Source organism: Thermobia domestica, chromosome 14 (assembly GCF_964235325.1).
Source record: "Thermobia domestica chromosome 14, izTheDome1.hap1.1, whole genome shotgun sequence".
In the NCBI taxonomy this organism is placed as follows: domain Eukaryota; kingdom Metazoa; phylum Arthropoda; class Insecta; order Zygentoma; family Lepismatidae; genus Thermobia; species Thermobia domestica.
The window spans coordinates 117403117-117424997 of NC_137467.1; the positions used below are offsets into that span (position 1 = coordinate 117403117).

Genomic DNA, 21881 nt, shown 5'->3' on the forward strand with positions numbered 1-21881 from the left:
TTTTTAAATTTTAGTTTAGTGTCGACAGGATTTTAGTTTGCGAACTATCAGTCACCGGCACCGAATTCTATCAGCTGCGCAACAAAGTTACAGATAATTAATGAAGAGAAACGGAACAATCAACTATCAGAAGATTTTATATATATATTGTACAGTATGTAATTCTTATTAATTGAAAAATTGATTGAAATTTTGTTTTCAATTTCATAATTTACATTGAGACTAAAAACCAAGTACAATAGATTTTCTTTCTTTATTTCAATAAATGCTAAAACTTAGCTAAATTACTGAGTACAATCATTGCTTCCACATAGTATTATTTACATATGCAAATAATGACACAAACACAAAATATGACATACATCACAAAAGGTTTCTTTAGTATAAAAATAAATGCAACATGAATCCAAGAGACTGGTTCTCAACCTTTTCAATTCAACACCTCGATTACCAAAGTTGTTGAAAAAAATGCAAAATTCTGAGTGAATTTCAAAACTTACAAAAAAGCAGTTACAGTACCACTACGCACTGAATCTCATAAAAAGTCTAGTAATTCAAGTTTAATCCATGTAAATCCTACACTTCCATTAAAAATAAAAAAGAGGATATGTAACCTCATAAAAGGGTTATACCAATGTCTTTGCCTTGGGCGACGAATGTTAAAAAAAAAAATGATTCAACATAATCTGTTTGTGACTAAGTTGTAAGAAGGAGAAGACGACCGACTTTAATTTAGAATAACTAACTTGGGTATTATTATCACTCAAACACATTTCTTGAAAAACTGTTGTCTTTTGTTCCTACAATAAAAAAAAAATCACCGTTAACTGCAGATTTCACAGATCGTTAAATCTGCATGACAGAACATCAAAACAATGCGTTCTTAGTTTTATTTTACACTTTTTCTTGCATAACTAATCATTGTTAGTGTTGTTCTTCTGCCTGAGAGCCCGCTCTTTAGCATGACGAAGCCACTTTTTTTATTACATCTGATATCTCTGCATCTGTTGATGCCTTGCAATGCTTGTGATACCGCACAGTGCCTGCAACAATAAAAACAAACTATTAAGTAAATGATTATGTACAATATAAAACATGTTCAGAAAAAAGGGTCACAAACTTTCAGGGTAGATCAAAAGAAAAGTTCTTTTAGTAAAGAAACGCGTCGTTTCGGAGATAAAAGCTGCCGAAAACGTGGGAAACTGAACTTCAGAAACTATTTAACGTTATGGTACTAATTAGTGTTGTGTAAAGCGTACACTTGAAGTCATACTTACATTAGTTAGAAAATGCGTGTTTCAAATCTGTACAATGCGTTCGGACGGGATTACTCCGAAAGGCGATACAGAATTTTTTTAAGGAGTTCCTTACGCACGCATTAGAGTTTTGGAATATATATATTTCCAAATCGAGCAGGTATGACTGAGTGCGAAAGCTTAAACCGCACTCTGTACGGAATGAAGAATGTGGGAGGAAACGGGAGAACCCCGGGAAAGCCCACGCACACGGTGTTTGTCCACCACAAAGTTCACTTGGCGGGGGCTGGGATCGAACCCGGGACCCTAAGCACCAGAGGTGAACGCTCTACCACTGAGCCACCGCGGCCCCACTCTGTACGTTGAATAGTTTATGAAATTCGATTTCCTACATTGTCGGCAGCTCATACTCCGAAACGAAGCGCAAAAGACATGTTTAGTACGGCTTTTTTCTTCTTTTGATGCAATCTTTCTGCCCTGAAACTTTGTGACCCTTTTTCCTGAACATCTTTGTACTTAGTACAAATCTAATAAATGTCTACAATAAGAATGAGAATTTAACACAATCGTCGATCTTGTAGTATTTGAGATTTTTGAACTTCCTTTTTAACATTAACTCTCGTTATCCAGGTTATTTCCAAGAGATACGGACGTAGTCATCAGATGAAACTTTTAAGAAACAATACCATTGAGCACTTTTCCTGTTTTTTTTTTCAAGGTATTGTTAAGTATGTATCCTACTCCCATAAACGGAGTTCTGGAAATAGGAATATTGCTGCTGTCCATGAAGTGCACGTAAACATAGATATATGACATATAAAGCATGGATATAAAACATTGATACATTATTAACTTTCGGGAATAATCCTCCCTTCTGTTGAATGAAGTCCGAGAGTCACACGGATTTAAAGAGTCACAATAACTAAGTCGACTAAGACGTGAAAACACTGAACTACACTACTTTGTCACTGTTCAGTGTTTTCTTTACATTTGTTTGTTGCCTTCTTAAGCGTAAATAACAGTGACAATATTTTTTTGACATCAAAAAAGTTGTTTAGTTCAGCTAATTTCCTTAATTATTTTAATCCACTTGATTTTCCGACTTTATTCAACAGAAGAAGAAAACTGGCTAATTTTAATTTTATACAATGGAAATTGGCTATCCATTCTTCCTACTTTTTGACTACTTTTCTAGAAATACAAGGAACCTAATATATGTTTTCCTTAAAGAAATCTATATTTGAAGTAAAGCATAAATGTCTAGTAGCATTAGCATTTCTAAAGTATAGCATAGCACAAATGTCTACAGTGGATAAGCTCGTCTTGTAATCAAGGGGTCCCGGGCTCAATTCCAGGTTGGGAACAAAAGGTTCGGATCCCTCGTTCAACTGTAGTTCCTGTCCTTAGGACGTCAACATCCCATGGAACGCAATGGGAAATCACCATATGGATTCACCTTACCCACAAACCTTTGGGTCAGACCAGTCTTCGGGCAGAACACCACATCATCATCAGCAGTAGCATAGAATATCATTTCACATTCCTAGAATTACCCTGAGGAAGAAAATATTTTGACTAATTGTCTGTATGTTACCCCACCCACTACAAATAAAAAGGAATGTACCGTATGGAGGGACTCTTGTCATAGAATTGTTGATAACTGGTTGAAAATAAAGGTTACTATTAATATTTCGTGCGTTAGAAACATTTTTACTGTAAAAGCATATTAAGTATTAAAAAACTATAAATGGCAATTTACAAATGAATTGAATTTAAGATCTAATTTTATATATTACTGGAACTAACCTTCGTGTTCTTGGACAGCAGTACTCTCATCTGAAGTGACTGGGCTCCGCTTAGGGGTTTTTGCCATTCCAGGATCATCCACATTGGTGCTCGTCACGACCCTTTTAGAAAAGAGATTCGGTACCGGTGGCAAAGTCTTCTTTATTGTAGAAACACTTTGCTTAATCGCTTCACTAAGGGCAATATCTTCGTCCGAAGATGATGATTGCTGTTTTCTAGCTCGTATGCGACGTTTCTTTCTCTGTATCTCAAAAGATTCTTCATTACCTGTATCAACTTCGGTCTGGTCTCTCCCGAGTTCTAATTTCTTCATCCCACGCTCGTAAGAATCTAGAATGAATATTGAAACAAATTAGAGGGTACTAATATCACTTCTAATCATGTTCGTCAGTAAAATTATATACAATGTCAGAATTGCTTCGAGTTGAACAAAAGCGAATGCAAGACCATTTTGAACTGACTCAACGTGTTGGGCTTTATTCCAAGAGTGTCACTTAGACCACTTGGGACTTCGCTCCAGCAACTCACTGATTTCTGCTATAGAATCGAAAAATAGTGCTTCTTATAGAGGTTTCAATTTTTTCCATTTAATGCTTTCAAGTTGACCCCAGAGCCATAACGACGGGAAGGCAGGGAGCACCTTTACAGAATTAAAACCCACCTTTTATTTTATCCATTTTTACCTTCAGTTGCACTTTTTACCCATTAGGTCTACTGCGCCCGACTTTTGCCTCCAGGGGCACTTTGTTGCGGCCCACGAGAACTTTGCTTACGAAACGGAAATCTGTTATCGTCAAAATTCTGGTTTCGTACATGTTTCCCTCAGATCCATTTTTTCATCCATTTTTAACATGCACTTTGTATACATATGTGTATACAGAAAAGGAGACATTTATTTCTGGCAAATCTTTATATAAAGATTCATAGTAGCAAAAATATTGATTGGTTCAGTAGTTTTTGCGCCAAATCATCACAAAAACGAGTGTAGATGCCAATCGTAGGAGCTACTACCGCTTCAGCTCAACAAGCAGTCAGAAGCCTTTTTTTTTTTTTAATGGCCACTATGTAACCATCGCTATGATTATTTTTAAAAAATTACGTTTGGTAACATTGAACGCCTCATTATTATGAAAATTCAAAGAACCCTGAGGCACTGTGAATGAAAACCGTAACCTTCAAACAACCAAAAATTGAAATATCCACATTCCTGGACGTTGAACAGAAGTGCATCATACTTTTAATCATGAACTCCAGGCGAGACAAACAAAAGTTTAAACCAATCGGTATTACGTTCTTGATTTTTTTAGAAAATAAGTTTCGTATACGATGTCACAAATATCCAATGATCAGTATATCACTGATACCGTTGAATAAGTAAAGCAATAAATAGATTTAAACAATGTTAATAGAAACTATCTGCCACTTAGGACACCAAATCGTAAGTAAAATATTCTTTGTCTCTACTTTCTGTAATTTACGTTGGTGTTACCTTACTTCATTATAAGAGGCCGTATTTTTTCTAAGTAAAATGTTATAATAAAATTTTAGTAGTTTCCCCCATAGCCTCATGGTCAGAGCGTTCGCTCTAAGTGAGTAAAATAAAGTATTACATCTGTATGGATAAACTTTGTTAACAGGTTATTACATGAGTGTTTTTCAATGTAAGAATGCAAAAATGCAAGAATGTCATAGCGAGGAATTGATCCACAAGTGGTAGGTTTTTGACAGCAAATATATCATCTTGGAATTTACTATTACTCTCACCAAGCACGCTCAATTATTGCAAACACAACTTAGTTTACAGTCTCATTTTTATTACGATTACCAAGGATCTTCTATTCACCAAAATTAAACTGTACTAATTTTACAGTTTTTCTGTAATATCTTCAAAACAGATAAAGAAATTGAACAGTGTGAACCCAGTGCGCTAGACAATATTATTTTGCATTTTTACGAATCACCTAGCACCTAGCTTTTTACGAATCATCTAGCCGTCCCTTTGCAGCTTATAGGTGTATCTCACAAATCCATGCCGCATCTATTAATAACTACACAGCAAAACGAGAAAGATGAGTCATGATAACGGTATGACATGCACAATAATATTGTCTATTGCACTACATTTCCATTTTTCAAGTTACTTTTTATTGATTTTGAGGATATTACAGAAATACTGTAAAATTAGTATAGTTTAATTTTGCTGTATGAAAGACCCTTAATATCTACAATAATATAAAAAAATCATACTTTTTGTTTGTGACAGATATTATTGTAAAATTGTACGTTTGACATTTTTTTCTTTTCCTTTTTCTTTTCAGTTTCAATAAATTCAAATTTAAAAAAAAATCCATATAAAAAATCGAAGTCTTTATATAATTAAGATAGTGGTGAAGAAAATATTAAAACACTCACATGATTGACCAATAATTTCATAAACCCTATGGATACTCCAGTCTTCCTTTGGTTCTAATTTCTCCTCTACTGCCTTATAGTATTTTGTAAAACTGCTGTAGTTCGGCCAATAGCATTTTCTTTTCCCATCTAGTAACCAATTAACCGGCACTAGTTGTATCCCGTCGGAGAATTCAACAACATAATACTGTGCCTCTGGAATCTTTTCTTCAGACATTTTGCACTGACGGTATGGAATTCTATAACAGGTAAAAACGAATAACACAGATGTATAAAGAGTTTAAGCATGCAAAAATATAATTTTTTCCCCCCATAACTGTACAGGCTAAACGTATCAGCAACTTTTGTTTATCAGTTCAGTTTATTTCTCGCAGAAAACTGTTAACGAATCAGTTGAAACCATTTCAGCTCTAATTTCAAGGACGAAATTCAAACACTGACGTAAAAACAGACCTCGAAATGGACCGGGGGGGGGGGTCACGGTGGCTCAGTGGTAGTGCTCGGGCTCCCAGGTTTGATCCCAGGCATTGCCATGTGAGCTTGTGGTGGCCAACACCGTGCTCGTGGGTTTTCTCCCGTTTCCTCCCACTTTCTCATTCCACCATCTTTTCTTCATCATTCTCCTTCATCGTCCCCTTTAGCCCTATCGCTGGCACAATCGTGGGACGTTAAATTACCCCTTTTCCTTTCTTTCAAAATGGCCCGGAGCGGACCGGACGGCGTTCCGGTTCGTGAAAGGCGGGAACCATTCCGTTCCGTCTCGTGAGAAGATTCAATGAACCACACAAAAACTCATACAAATTGAAGCACACTTCAGAAAGTATCTAGCGTTCCGTTTCGTGAAACTTTTCATTTCGAGCCCTGCGTAAAAAAGAATTATTGGTCCATAGAGTGAATCGTTATATTGGGTTATTCTGGTCAATGGAACAGAACAATGCTATCGAAAATAGCAATATATGTAAAATTTAACACGAAACCTATCACATATGCATGAATAGTAAGTACACAAATTGTAAACAAATATTTTGACTTTTGAAATCTCTCTCTTTTTTTTAAAAAAAAAACTACAATCGGTTCAGCAGCTCCTTAAAGTAATATAGACATATTAAGATTACATAAAATAAATTTCTCTGATCACTGGATGACATCATATAGTGTAGCGATTATGACGACACCGCATTCGATGCTGTCTCGTATTATTGGCCTGTCCCGATACTTTTGCCTAACCCTGAATTCATTACCCCTGCTGCTTCCTGACCCTGAGTGGACGCCGAAAGTGGGATGTTCCGGCTGAGGATTTATTTATTTATTTATTTCGGAAAAACAACAGGCAAATGCCTAATTACAGTTTCCCTTGTTGTAAAGTGTATTTAATACACTTTAAAATACATATATAATAACATACTAATATGACACAATTCAATTATAATACACTCTAAAATACACATACAATAAAATAATAATATGAAAGTAAAATATACGTTAAAATACAAATAGCACGATATACAGGATACAACAAATTTATGTAGAGTGAAAATTTTGTTTGTAACTAAAAACATCTATATCTGGGTGTTCTTGTGACGTCTTATTATACAATATACACATTTTTCTGATAGGCGATACATCTAATGCATTAGTCCTTTGCGCTGAAAGATGGAATATGTCATTATGGGGTCTCGTTGCTCTATGTGGGACGCGAATTTTGATTTCTGATAACAAATATTCTGAATCTATTGCACCATGAATTATTTTATGTAAGAAAGATAATATGAAATGACTTCTTCTGCTTTCAAGAGATTGTAATAAATATTTGTTTCGAAGACCTTCGTAGTTCTCAAATTTGGGATATATACCTGTTTCTTTATATGTCAAAAAGCGCACAAATTTATTTTGAATGTTTTCGATTTTATTTATATATTTCTTACTATTAGAACCCCATATTATCGCTGCATATTCCACCTTAGACCGCACATAGGCAGTGTATAATGTTTTGAGAGCATTAGTATTAGAAAAATCACCTTCTAATCTCATCACAAAGCCAAGATTCCTAAAGGCCTCACCAATTACTCTGTTGACATGAATATCGAATGATAGGTTTGACTGCAGAGTGACTCCAAGATCAGTAACATAATCCACTCTCTCAATTGGCGTTTGATTAATAGTATACGCATTGCGTACATAGTTTATTTTCCTGGTGTATGACACTACTTTACATTTTCTAATATTTAGTAGCAACTTATTTGATTCACACCATTGGGAAATAGCATTAATGTCATTTTGCAAAGAAATTGCGTCTAATTCCGTGGAGATACTGCGATAGATTTTTAGATCGTCAGCAAACAAAAGTTTGTGGGAAGATGTTATTACAGGTGGTAAATCGTTAACAAATAGTATAAATAACAGAGGTCCTAAGTTCGATCCCTGAGGCACACCAGAGTCTACGACATATTCCTTAGTTAAAATATTCTTGTATCGAACGCGATGTTTCCGTTGGTAAAGATAGGATGCTATAAGTTGTTGAAGATTTTGTGAAAAATTGAATGTCACAAGTTTGCTTAGAAGTATATCGTGATTAATTACGTCGAACGCCTTGGAGAAATCTGTATAAATTACATCTACTTGTTCCTTTTTATCAACTTGATTAGCTATAAAATGTGTAAGTTCTGAGAGATTAGTTACAGTTAACCTCTTTGGCATGAAACCATGTTGAAAGGGAGATATTACTGACCGTACATGTGAATAAATTTTTTCGTATATAATAATTTCAAATATCTTAGATGGGGCAGATAGTAGGGTTATCGGTCGATAATTTTTTATTTGGTCTGTAGGGCAGCCTGTTTTGGGAATGGGACAGACGTCACCAATCTTCCATTTCGTAGGAAATGTAGAAGAAGCTATTGACTTGTTAAAAATAACTTGCAGGGGATGTTTCAGTATTTCTGAGCAGCCTTTAATGATATATGGTGGTATTTTGTCTGGTCCACAAGATGACCGTGGTTTAAGTTTTTTAATAGCATTCTCCACATCTTCAATATCTATAAAGTTAATGTTTAATTTGTCCAGGATTTCCGAATTATTGTGTTGCTCCATAGGAATAAGATTGTAGCTCGATTTATTGTGTGTCACTTGAAAATTTGTCATAAACGCGTTTGCAATATCAGCATCGTCACTCAAAGTTTGACCATCATAATGAAATATATTACTCCCCGAATTACTCTTTTTATTCTTAACATACGCCCAGAAAGTCTTAGGATTATTTATAATATTGGCCTCACAGTTGTTTAAATATATATTGTATGCATTAGAAATTTCTTTTTTAGAAAGAGCTCTCAATTCTTTAAATTTATTATAGTGATAAAGTGCGTCCCGAGAACCCTGCTTCCATTTCTTATGGTGATATGATTTGCTCTTAATTAATCTAATTATGTCACTTGAAAACCAAGTAGGGTAATTGAATTTAGTTCTTTTTCTCGGGATGCATCGGTCAAAAATAGAATAGAGTATATTATAGAAAAAATCCACAGAGTCATCTACAGTCAAACTATCTGTGATAGGTTCCCAATTTGTTAGTGATATTTCGCGATACAGTTTATCAAAGTCAGCTTTAAAAAAATTATAGTCTCTTACTTCGCTTTTGTTTGTACACTTAACATTTCTAGAATTAATACATTTATATTCAGCTAGGAGGGCTGGGTGATGAACATCCTCCGGTAAAAGGGGAGGGTGTTCATGTATGACCTCTACGCTGGTAAGATTCGATAGTATTAGGTCAAGCGTTTTGCCATACGAGTTTTTAATATTATTGTAGGTTTGTAAATTATAAAAATTCATTAAGTGAAATAATTCTTGACAGGTTGCAGTAGATGTTAAAAAATTGAAATCAGTTCCCGTGACCTGTGAGAGATTATAGTCGCCTGTCAGAAGAATGTTACTCTTTGGTTGCAGTACACTAAATATGTATTCAAAATATTCTCTATATATTGATTGATTTGACCCAGGTGCAATATATACAACACCAATATATATACAATTAACCGTATCTACAAAAACTTTTACTGTAATACAATCAACACCAGGAATGTTTGGGGAAGGAATTTTCTGCACACGATATTTTTTATTTACAGCTAATACAACACCACCACCCAATTTCTTACCAGAAGTAACAATATTTCTGTCTGCTCTTACCACGACATACTGCGAATCAAAGAGTTCAGAGTCATTATGACTGTTAGTAAGCCAAGATTCAGTTAATGCAATTGCCTGATAATTGTTACTTAATACATTTTCGGTCAGCGTTCTTAATTTGGTACGAGTTCCCCTTACGTTTTGAATATATATATTAAAATAGCCATCTTTCCCCTCAACTATATTGTCACTTTCACCTCTCACTTCGAATGTTTTTGTACTTACGGAAGTGTCCTTGGTGCACCCCCCTCATGCTGATATCTTTCTGCCTGCCTTGGAATGTCCAGATTGTGGGTTGGGGGAGGGAGCGGATGCTTGGTTTTCTTGTCGCAGATGCTGTCGAGGTTTTTCTTGTTCTTGATTGACAGGTGCTTTAGGCGATTCAGGTGGCTGATTGTAAATTCCCTCGGCATGGTCAGTTTCTTGGAAATACCTGTCTTCACTGTTCTGCAGTTCGGCAAGCGTGAATCTTTTCCCTTCAATATACAAATATCGGAAATTGATATTTGCATATTTTCCTTCTTTGCGCGCTTTCATTAAATAATATTGTAGCTGTTTACGTTCCTGTCTTACAGAACTAGAGTAATCTTGGTCCACATAAATGTTTGTACCCCGAAGTTTATTTCTATTTTTTAATACGTGTTCCTTTTTCTTATCACTTAAAAATTTACATACTATGGGCCTTGTTCTGCCCTGACACTTTCTTCCAACGCGGTGAGCCCTCTGTATAAGTTGGTCATCAGTTTCCATTTGCAATCGGTCGTTTAGCAAATCACACACTTTTTTCTCTGTAGTTGCCCAGTCTTCATTCCCTTCCTCCTTCACCCCATAAAACACTAAATTTTGTCTTCGTGACCTGTTCTCGAGATCGTCAATTTTTTGTTCTAAAAACGTAGTATAACGATGTAGTTCACTTACTTCACCTGTCACTTCCAATAGTTTCGTTTCGATGGTATCTACTCTGTCAACCAGTTTTGTTACTGTTTCCCTTAATGTTTTGATTTCAGTTGTTAAGCGTTCATTAGATGCACAAAGGGATGCCACTTCAAACACTACTTTTTCATTGGACGCGCGAAGAGAAGATAATATATCTTTAATTTCAGCAATGTCATTACGTTGAGTGCTAGGAGGCCCAGGATGCTGCTCTACACCCCGATGATTAACAAAGTAAATATTATTAATCCGTAGGCAAAAAACACTTTCGTATAGCCTGGTGTATTCACTAACACAGAACATGATGATTCTTTCACAGCAATTCTGAATAAGCCTATTCTGGCCCTATAAATTCCAAGCTCAACACCCATCACGGTTCACTGCACTCAGGAGCAAGAGAAAAACACGTCCACTCACTACCACACTCTCACTACCATTGAAACCAGGACCACGCTAACATGAAACCAAAACTACAATCCCTACACTACGGAACACTTCTAAAGAAATATGCAGCAAAATAAATATTATAAAATATTACCTTACGCTTTTTACATTTGCATTACAGTGCTGCAAATAGAAATGCCTATTTTCGATATTTAATCACTGAAAATTGCCAATAATTATTGACAAGTGACTGCCAGTGAGTGTCTGGCCACGTAAAAAAACACTACTATTTTTAAACCCAGCTAGTGTGGCCAGTGCCACCCCACCGCACGACAGTGTTAAGCTGTTCTAACATTTTCAATGCTCTTGTAGCATCAGTTCCAGAGCAAATACATTTGTCCGGCTAAATTCCATTTCCAGAACAATGTGCGGCGGGGAGGGGAGGAGGGGGCCCTCCGAGAGGGTTTGTTGTTACTGCACGACAACGCACGACTTCATACAGCCAAACGGAACGGAACACATCCCCGGGGGTTTAACTAGTAAATTCTCTATCACCCTCCGTATAGCCCGGACGTAGAAGTTTCGGATTCCCCCTGAAGAACACCTCCATTTCCATACACTGAAAGAGGCACCACAGGCTACACTGACCTATTAGGGAACCTTGAGTAACATTACTTTGAACAGGACATGGATGATGTGGTGCCACGTTGGAATCCTGGTAGTATCGTAGAATGCATCGAGTGAACTCATTTTCACCTTACACCGTGTTTTTGTAGTGTTTTTTTTTTATTTATTTTTTTATTTTTCCAAATCCTAGATAGTTGATGATGTTCTTTCCGTTTACAACAGGCTGAGGCAGCTTTCAGCTTTAGGAAAAGGGGTTTATTTGCTTTTTGAATAATGTTCACATTCTTCCTTTTAATTTAACTGTCTACACTAATTCCTCGATTGTTCACACTTCGCTAGGAAACTGTATGTATGCGAATGATTTTGTGCTCCAAACCGTGTGCTATCATATTACAATTTTGTCAATAGTTAAAATACTGCGAAAATATTACCTTTTTGAAAGCTTTTTTTAAACGTAGACCCTTTATTGCACACTTTCGCAGGTTTTCCACAAAAAAAAAAAAAAGTGTAATCAGTTTTGGAAATTTGTCCATTATTTTTACCCCCCCCCCTCCTTTTCAAATTCAGAAATTCCGCAGTTCAGTTTGCTGTACTGCCACGCGCTTACCACTACTAAATGGGGACAAAATTATCTTTCCAAGGGTGAAGAAGTCATTGCTGTTTCCTTTAACGGTTCTAGTTATGGTCGATTTCTTGTACTTTCATAGGATTAAATTTGTATACACGACGCCATCTTTAAATGTGAATAGCCTTGCTCAGCTAGCATTGTTTTAATAATAATTTGGGATTGTTCATTGAACACATGACCCCTTCACATATGTTTGTGTGAACGACATTGCTCATGGTCACTTGACACATGTTCCGACCAGTGACAGTTCCAGATTAGAACTGCAAGGAGCGGGCTACGCAAGCCGCACCTCGTGTTGCAGATCGTTGGCATACCCAAAAGGGATATAGTACACATGAAGCTGCATCAGTTCCCAAAAAAGAAGGACGCTCATTCTTTTAGGGATTATTCATTGAGTATGTACGAACTTACAAAGGGGGTGACAAAGTGACTTTTATTTACTTATCGACTGATACGAAAATAAAAAAAAGAACATAGCTATTCTTTATATCTGCATGTGTAGTGCCCTTGTATTTTAACTATGACTATGTGTGTGTTTGGGGGGGGATTTAACGCATATCGCATGTCTTGTGCACATGGATACTTCTTACTACTGCACTACGTAAAAAATTTATGGTATTTCATGTAGAAGTGGTAATAAAACACAGAAGAAACGCAGATCAGGGGGTTCTCATGTATACTATTACCCCCAAAACAACCTTTATTTCCACCACAGGCTATGCTGTTTGGGGGATGATGCAGATATCTAGCCTTTATTAACGTTCTTATAGTATTTTTAAGTACAAGGGCCAAATAGCAGGATTTTAGAATGCGCAAGCTAGTGACTGAAGCAATATTAATTTTATATTCTTAAGGACACGGACTAAAATGTTACTAAATATAACTCTCCGTGTTCACATTATCAAATAGCCCTACCAAATATAGTCCAGTGTCCAGGTGAAATATGTTTTAAGTAATTTTCAGTGAAGTCAATAGAGGAGATTTATAAGTATTTATGGTCAATGTGCCGTTGCGGGGTCCAGTGTTTTACGTGCGAAATTTACATTTTTTCCACTTCCCTTGATAGATTAGGTTAACATGGCTTTACTAATAGTAATAATAGTAAATAATCATACTTATGACACAACAAATGACATTTACTAATTTTGGCCCTGTACTTAAGAAATACGTCAGAATACTTAACGCCAATCATAATAGGAGGCAAAAGTGGACTTTTACCGGACGGTGTTTTCCTGGTTCACTCAACATCGAGACAGATATTCCACCAAATATCCATCGCTAATTGCCCAGAAGAACTCCTTCTTTCATACAGTATCGGATGATGCAAATCATCGTTCTTTCGTTCCTAGTGATGTACACAATGCTTAAAAAGGGGGTGCAGTGTGAGTACACCCAGTTTTGGCAAAGTGTCCTTGTAATCATAATATCCGACTCAGCACCCTCTTTGTGTGCTATTTCCTTATTTCGCCCCAGGTAATGTCTAAAATTCTGAAAGTGGGGTATACAGCCGCGTGTTTTGAATGCAAGGACACTTTACCGGGACCGTGTATGTACTCTTGTACTCAAAGATGTATCATCTGCACCGCCCTTTTTAGAATTCTGGACATCATTAGGAACGAAAGAAGATAATTTTCATCATAGTGGACTTCTGGCCAATTACCTATCTTTCCATGGGTTCCTCCTTTTTTTCCAATTCACCTTACATCACCAACCCTTCCTTCCGGTACATCATACTGTTTTTCTGCTAGTTTTGGATCCCCATAACGGTACAAGGACCGTAATTATTAGTAGAATCTTAATCTAACCTACCCAACCTAACCCACCAAACGAATCGTATTGCAGAAGCAAACAGAACGTAGTATAGTCTAACAGCACGAAAATCCCCCCCCCCCCCAAAAAAAAATTGAAATGTCGATAAATTTGGTAGAGCCATCTGCTAAAGTAGTGCCGATACCGCGTTTCAGAAATAATTTTAGTAACATTTTGGCCCTTGGGCGTAAAAATATGCTAACATTATTACTATTGCACGATTGCACATGTGCAGTGGTCTACACATTCTAAAATCTTGCCAGTCGGCAAATTGTTACAGAGAACAAAATTGTCACGTAAATAAAATGTACCATTTTTAAACCAGTAATTTTCACTGACCAGCATTAATGTATTTTTACTGCTTCTCCAACAGCCCGCTCCTTGCTGTTCATTGAACTGGAACTGTTACATGTGGGAACATATATCACTGTATTTTCTTTAAAGTAGTACACAAAAGGGTCTACATCCCATTTATCGCATTAGAAGTAACATTTTTTTATCGCTACAGTAAACAAACCTAACTTTAACTAACCTATAGTCAGAAATCACAAGTTACGGTATCAAAAACTACATTTTTTTTTCACTCTGACATATTCGATTTTTTTGGGAGGATTGAACTGCATAAATCTTTAAAAAGCACTGCAAGTTATATTATCTAGACTTGAGTCGAGCAATGTTGCATAAATTATCACATTAAATACCTCAATTTTGCTTCGCTCATTTGAATCAGCAACTTCTGTTGTTTCTCGTAACTGCCAAAAATACACGCTGCGACTACCTAGTTCACAAGCAGTGAAATTATTGCACATTTACACTTGATGTGTATTAATCTATTTGCAACAAGTATGTATTGAATATACTAAAATTACTTACCCTATATTCTTCAGCTAAAGCAACCATCACCTTTACAACATTGAGTCTACTTACATCCATCACGGCCCACCTTGCGCCGTGCATCATGGAAACAACTGCATAACATTTCGCGGTCCTCAGCAGAAACAGTAAACGATCGCGCCGCGTTGGAAGTTTCTTCAAACATAGTATGAAATTATTATGTACTACTTTATTATCATTATTAATTATCTGAACATTATTAGTTCGGTATTGCAGAATTATACAATACGATGGACTAATATACTAATTATATAGTACTTTTCTATTATTATATTATTATTTAATAAATAATAATAATACTATAATAGAAAAGTATTATATAATTACTATATTTACTCTTTGAAGAAGTATTTTATAATAATAATAATAATAATATCAACAACCGCGGGATTATCCTGCCAGGATATCCACAGGATATCGCTCTACTGACAAAGTGGGGATTATCCTGCCAGGATATCCACAGGATATCGCTCTACTGACAAAGACGGGATTTTCCCGATAGGATATCTTCAGGCTATCCTGAGTACGTCCCAATATCCCGTACGACATAGTGACATCAATGGGACTAGTTCAGAACATCCCATGGATATCGGATGCTATTAGGGTACTTGTTTCCATTTCTCATCTCAAGAGTGTGCATCCAGAATCACTAATCAGACTATAATTGGTCTCATTTGACAAGAAAACGCGAACCACTTATCTTTGGTACACTTCTGATGTCCTTGGCACCATCTGGAACAGTGTCAATATACCACTGTGAAGCGTAAGATTGAAGACCTTAAAGACGTATGAAATGTGTTTCCAATTACACTTTCTGTTTGATGTCAGTTCCTTTTTGTCTGTTTCACAATGTAGCTGTTCCGTTCTGTAGTTGACCGTCGTCGACAACACATTTTCTTCATCAACATTCCTTGTGCTTCGGGATGCTCCCTATGCACTTGAAATAATTATGTAAACTTTACTAAACTTATGGGCCACACTCGTCAGGTTTCGTTATTCTTCCAGTATTTCGATGATTCCTCGCCGTGTGAAGCCATCCAAATGTTGTCTCCACACCATATTGTTGTAAGTAACACTAATATAATAAACGTTAAGAGCTCTCTGACTGACACACGCTATCTCGTAGTTTTCATTCAATTGCTTTATATTGGAGAAGCCGTGTCATTCAGTGTTACGGTTATGATGACGCCATGCAATCTACATCTTGTTTCCTGTGTACATGAGGGAGACCTCTGGCAACATGTTGCTTGACGTTCATTCATTTCAAAGAACTACGTAATATTATTTGATGTAATTTTATTTATTCAACATGTAAGTTTCGCTCGCGTCTGTATTTGTAAACACTTTATTACATTTATCTGTATTAATAAGGTAAATAATATGCCTTTTGTATAATGGTAAATTAAGTTGGTAAAGCAAACTGTGATTTTTTAACTTGGGTTTAGAACTATATTTTAAATCAACAACTAATAATTGAATTCATTGTTTCTGTTCATTTTCTACATATTACTTGCAAAAAGTAGGAATAAGTTTTATTATATTTTATTTTAGTAAAGTTCCATTAGAGTTTAGTCACATGGTTATTAAAGTTCGAAGTATGTAAAAGGTTATGACAATGACTGGAAATGAAGTTTTCTGCTTTTGTAAAATTCTTGATAATCTTAAAATTTTAAAGACATAATTCTGAATTATTTGCAAATATTCAAATAAACTAGAGTGAAGCGGATAATATTAGGAACATTTCTAAAACAAGAGACTTTGTTTAACGAAATGGCAGATACAAGATTTAAAAAGAAGGTTTACTGTGAGACTTGAATTGATAATAATTGAAAAGTGAAGTAATTAAAGGTTACACACTAACCAACTACTTTACGACGGTAGATTGAATACCACTATTTGGGAAGTATATATTCAAATCACTAACACAAAGTATATATGATCACTTGGAATATTTTCTGATTTATTTTTATTTATATCTTTGTTTACATGTAAACTGATTAATACCCACGCATATTAGGAGTGTGGCATAAAAAACAAATTAACTCTATGGCTTATGGAATCCGAAGATTCAATGCCGCGTTCACTAAACCTCTCACCTGACTTCTATCTTTAGCTAACTGGATCCAGTTTCTACTTTGTATTCCTATCTCTGCGAGATTCATCTTAATATTGTTCTCCCATCTGCGCCTAGGTTTTCTTAATGGTCGTTTTCCTATCGGTCTTCCAGTCAAGACTTTGAAAGCGTTTCTACTTTCTTCTATCTTAGCTACATGACCTGCCCACCTAAGCCTCTTAGACTTGATGACCCTAACAATCAAGTGTGGCATTTAGCAATCAAGTAACCCTAACAAACAAGCGTGTAACAATTAGGAGTGTGGCATAGGCATAATAACTAACATTGTGAGCACTTCATGTTGTATTTTTAATAAAACATTAAATTCCCACTTTCTTTGTAAATTTCGTTGCGCATTTGCCATATTTACGAAAAAAGGAACTTAGAATATGGTGATGAAAGTTTCAGAGGTTCCTTTTTTAATTATAACTCGATTGATTTTGTTTCTTTCTTATTTTTTTTTTCAAAACCTGACTTCTTTTGTAAATACATATTAACACATGAAATTGTTTTTCGCATATTTCAATTTATATAATTTCTGAAGACATGCGACAAAACTATTGGATGTGAGTGTACATGCTTAAGATAATTTCAACTTTATTGAAAAACACATGTAAAAAATTTGATTAAGAAAGTTTGAGAGGGGCGACACAAAACTTTATCTGAAATGCTCAAAATTAATCAGGTACCTCCTTAGTTAAAATTTACAAACTTTGGTTCTAAAATTTAGGAGAAATGACTTGGACCAAGTAGATGTGAATCACTTAACGTTTCAAATGCACAAAGGCACTACAGTACCTATCACACTGAGAAAAATTCATTATCCGGACAGCGGTATATTGTACAAATACAAGGATTCGTTATGTTTACTAAGGAAATCTGTACGGAGCGTACTTTATCCATATGCTACACAGCTACTGCCTTTAACGCGCTTGGATGTTATATCATGTCGCTGCAGGCTGTCTGACATCTAACAATCTTCCGTATTTTATATACGTATACGTATGTTAAATACTTCAGCTATATGTTATATACGTCCATCTGTGTGTGAGGTCTTGACCGCCTATAGACACCTCTTTCTTGCACCATAGATGACGTCATGAAACAACTGTCGTATGCTTGCGAGCTGGTTTATAAACGAGGTTGTTTACAAACGGAAAAGAAGAGCGGAAGGAAAGAAAAGCCTGGGTAAGTGCAATAGTAAATTATCACTTTAGTTAAATATTCCATTAATTATATATTCCTTTAGTATAACTTGCTTTAATATAGTACTAAACAAGTAATGTGATTTATGACTACAATTCTTACTATTGTAACTCGTTAATGGTTGAGGAGAAAGAAATGGGTTAATCTGAATTTTGAGAAATCTTTCAATATTAATGCTTTGTAACTTTTTACATTTCAAGGTACGCAAAATGAATGTTATGTGTTTATTCTTTCCTTTTTATATGTGACGGTTTATTACTTGATGGAGATTTACTACAAGGCTGCTTAACATAATTGCTAAGAAACCGTTTTCAGCGCGAACATTTTCTTGTGTAGTGAAGATTTAGGATTTAGATTTCTGGGCTTTCGGCATCAATGACCTTGTTAGCCCGTCACATGTGAGTTATGACGTCCCTCGGTGAGCACACTATCCGGGGAAAGGGAAGGAAGCAAACGGCCTGGGACCTATATGTTGTGTACCACCCGGCATTTGCCTGGTATGAAATGAGGAAAACCCAAGAAAGCCTCATTCAGGATGTCTGGACTTAAAAGCTTTTGATACTTTTTCGACCGAGTGCCCCTACCGGAATCGAACCTGGGTCCGCTCGTACCGAAGGCGAGAGCGTTACAACTACGCTACGCGGAGCCACTTGTGTCTAGGAAACCTATTTTTACTAGGATATTTGCAACAAAATTTATTTCCTTTCTTTCTTTATTTTTCTTTTTCTTTTTGTTTTTTAACAATAAAACAAAACATATTTTACAGCCTCACTGAAATTTAAAAACAGCAGTCTGGGAGAGCTCACGTGTAAGATTCTTTTTGTTTTGTTTTGTTTTGTTTTGCTTGTTATGTTCTCTAGTTAACTAATGTTTGAGTTCCTGAGAATTACATTATTATTATTATTGTTTCATAATTTTCGAACCAAAAATTAGATGTTTTTCTTTTTTTCCTTGTGTTGACGTCATTGTGGCAAGTTGGGGTGTTTTATCGTACCTTGGCATTAATTTGGTTACTAGCACATAGTTTCAAGGTCATAAGTTGTAGGCCGCTTGAAACAGCTATTACACAGTTATTTGAAGCGTTTCAGGCAGGCGGAGTGTCAGGCGTTTGACTTGCAGCTTTCGTTACAGCGTCTAAATTGCAGTATTGGATTGCGTCCAGCTTCTATGGCTGGTAAAAAAGTTATAACGCTTTCGTAATATGGTAAGAAATACAATGTAACAGTTAGGTATAGTATATATGACTAGTTTAATTAGTCGGAAATTACTCTGTTTCCTTGTCTTATTCTTTCGATTATGTTTAAGTACTGTGTCTTCATAGTATTATTTCACTATTTCTAGAAGGAATTAAGTATTAATGAAGTAAAGAATAAGCAGAAGCCCACTTTGACGTTTACTATTTCTCATACTTCATTGAGAATGTTTTGATCCCCAATTGCGCAAACTTCTAGTATGTGTGTGTGTTTCTTTTTGTTGTTGTTGTTGCTTACACTGCTATAGATATGAGCTCCTTCATGGCTAAGCGGTTAGCGTACGCGCCTTTGGTGTGGGAGACCCGCGTTCGATTCCTGGCGGGAGTGGTTCGGAGTCCATGTTAATCAGTAAGTCCACGTCAAATACAGCCTCGTTGCAGAAAAGGATATTAAAATCAACTCAGCACTGCTTTACAGATGGAGTTGTTTGATTCAGGGTTCGAATGATGCTTTTTACGGGAAGCAGGCACGTAGCCAAGGGGTGGGTCCAGACCCCCCCTTCGGATCCAGAAATGAAAAATATTAAGGAAAGATGAAACAGAAAGAAACAGATGAATCAGCCTCAAAAATATAAAGCTACAATAAGCGTTTTGGTTACTCTTTCTTACGAGGAGCTTTGTGTGGAGGAAACGGGAGGGGGGGGGCGGATCAAGTTGAAATTGGATATTATTGTAACGGAACATTCCGAATTCCATCTAGCTCCATGTTAACCGTATGCAGCGGCGCAAATCTGTCTTCAACATTGGGAGGGACGGGTAAGACAGTTCTCATAATTTTTTTAAGGATGTTCAAATTATGAAGTTGAAAAACAATGCTGCGGAGGATCAGGGGAGCAGAGTTGTCTTCAAAATTGTGAGGCGGGCAGATTTAAGGCTTATTCTGGGGTGGGGACATCAATTTCATCTTACTTTCCTTTGTGGCAATCGGACACAAATCATCACATTTCTCTCCAAAAAACGCATTTCAAATCGGATTATTGAGGGGAAAGTCCCCCCCCAGTTCTAAGATTGGAGGGGACATGTCCTCATCCCCACGGGATTTGCGCCAGTAACCCTATGGACTACAAATGACGATCGATAAACTGGTTCTTTCAGATAGCCTGTCAGAACTTAAGCAATGCCCAGAATTACCAATAATATGAACCATTTTGAATTTCGCGGCAACACTAATCCATTTTATAGGATGTCTTTACTCCCGAAAGAGATCTCGTTACTATCCTTGACGGCATTGAACTAAGATAAGAGAAATAGAAAGAAGACGAGAAGAACCGAGTTCGAATGACGTCGGAAGACTATGTCTTTGTCAATACTTTTTTCTATTCTTTTACGCAAGATTTCTTCATAATTCTTTAATTAAAATACTTATTAACATATCCTCATTTTATTGTCCTAACAAATCAATATGGATATGTTGTCAGTAAAATAGTTTAGATTGATCGAACCCCTGGTGTGATAACCACAGTATTTCGTCACGGACCTCCCGTATTGCGAAATCGTGGCTACGTGCCTGCGGGGAGGGGGCGACTTTTCAGATATACAATCCAAGCATTTTATTTCTCAGTGATGCAAGATTTAATATATATATATATATATATATATATATATATATATATATATATATATATATATATATATATATATATATATATATATATATATATATATATAGTATATAATATGTAAAATATGAAATGAGGGAAATATTTTCCCGGCAAGGGAGAAATTCTTTGGCGAGTTGGGGAAATTACTTGACGAGAGGGTAAATCTTCATCCTCCCGTTGATTCAAATCTTGGTCGAAGACCATGCGAGTAGGATTCCATATTATGCTGTAGGTGTAGGTCGTACACAGTCTTGGCGCTGAATAGGATGCTAAGCTTCAAGCCAACCACACGTCTGTAATAACCTATTGCGATTGAATGGTAATGTAACGTAATGTACGATATGTGCATTTTCTAGATGCCATAAAATTATAATATTAGTTAAACATTCCACGATTATGTACTTCAGGTTAAAGGAGTTTGATGATTAATTGAAGTGAATAATCGAGGGAGTGATTCTCAATCTTCTTGACTTACGATACACTTTACTAAACCCCAGTGACATCGATATATTTGTTTAGATTTTGGATTGCTTTCCAACAAGTCGAGCCGCGCCAAAGCTGTGTAGGCTTACTAAGTTAAGTGAACTAATCCTAATCTAAATCCATTGTTTTCGGGGGCGCAGAAATGGACAGTGACACTTCCGATACTATTTAAATCAAAATTCAGCCAAGCAACTTGGGGAGGGAAAGAGGGGAGACGGATCTTACAAATGATCGAAGATAACCGATATGAGAGAGCGTTTCGTAATAGTAAAAAAAGTGACTGACTAACGTA

At 36.1% G+C, this 21881-nt stretch overlaps 1 protein-coding gene across 2 annotated transcripts; it reads right to left on the reverse strand.

Moving 5' to 3' along the window:
- Positions 1-247: 247 nt before the first annotated feature.
- On the reverse strand, positions 248-14967 carry LOC145670698 (uncharacterized). Of its 2 annotated transcripts, XM_081739481.1 has the most exons (4): positions 14914-14967; positions 5475-5713; positions 3063-3392; positions 248-1043 (listed from the first exon to the last, which is right to left on the reverse strand). In XM_081739481.1, the coding sequence occupies exons 2-4, from the start codon at positions 5689-5691 to the stop codon at positions 958-960; spliced, it is 633 nt and encodes a 210-aa protein (XP_081595607.1). In that variant the 5' UTR covers positions 5692-5713; positions 14914-14967; the 3' UTR covers positions 248-957. The 2 variants fall into 2 exon arrangements, with proteins under 2 accessions (XP_081595607.1, XP_081595608.1); XM_081739482.1 differs by lacking the exon at positions 14914-14967 and having other exon boundaries at positions 5475-6480.
- Between the last annotated feature and the right edge of the window lie 6914 nt (positions 14968-21881).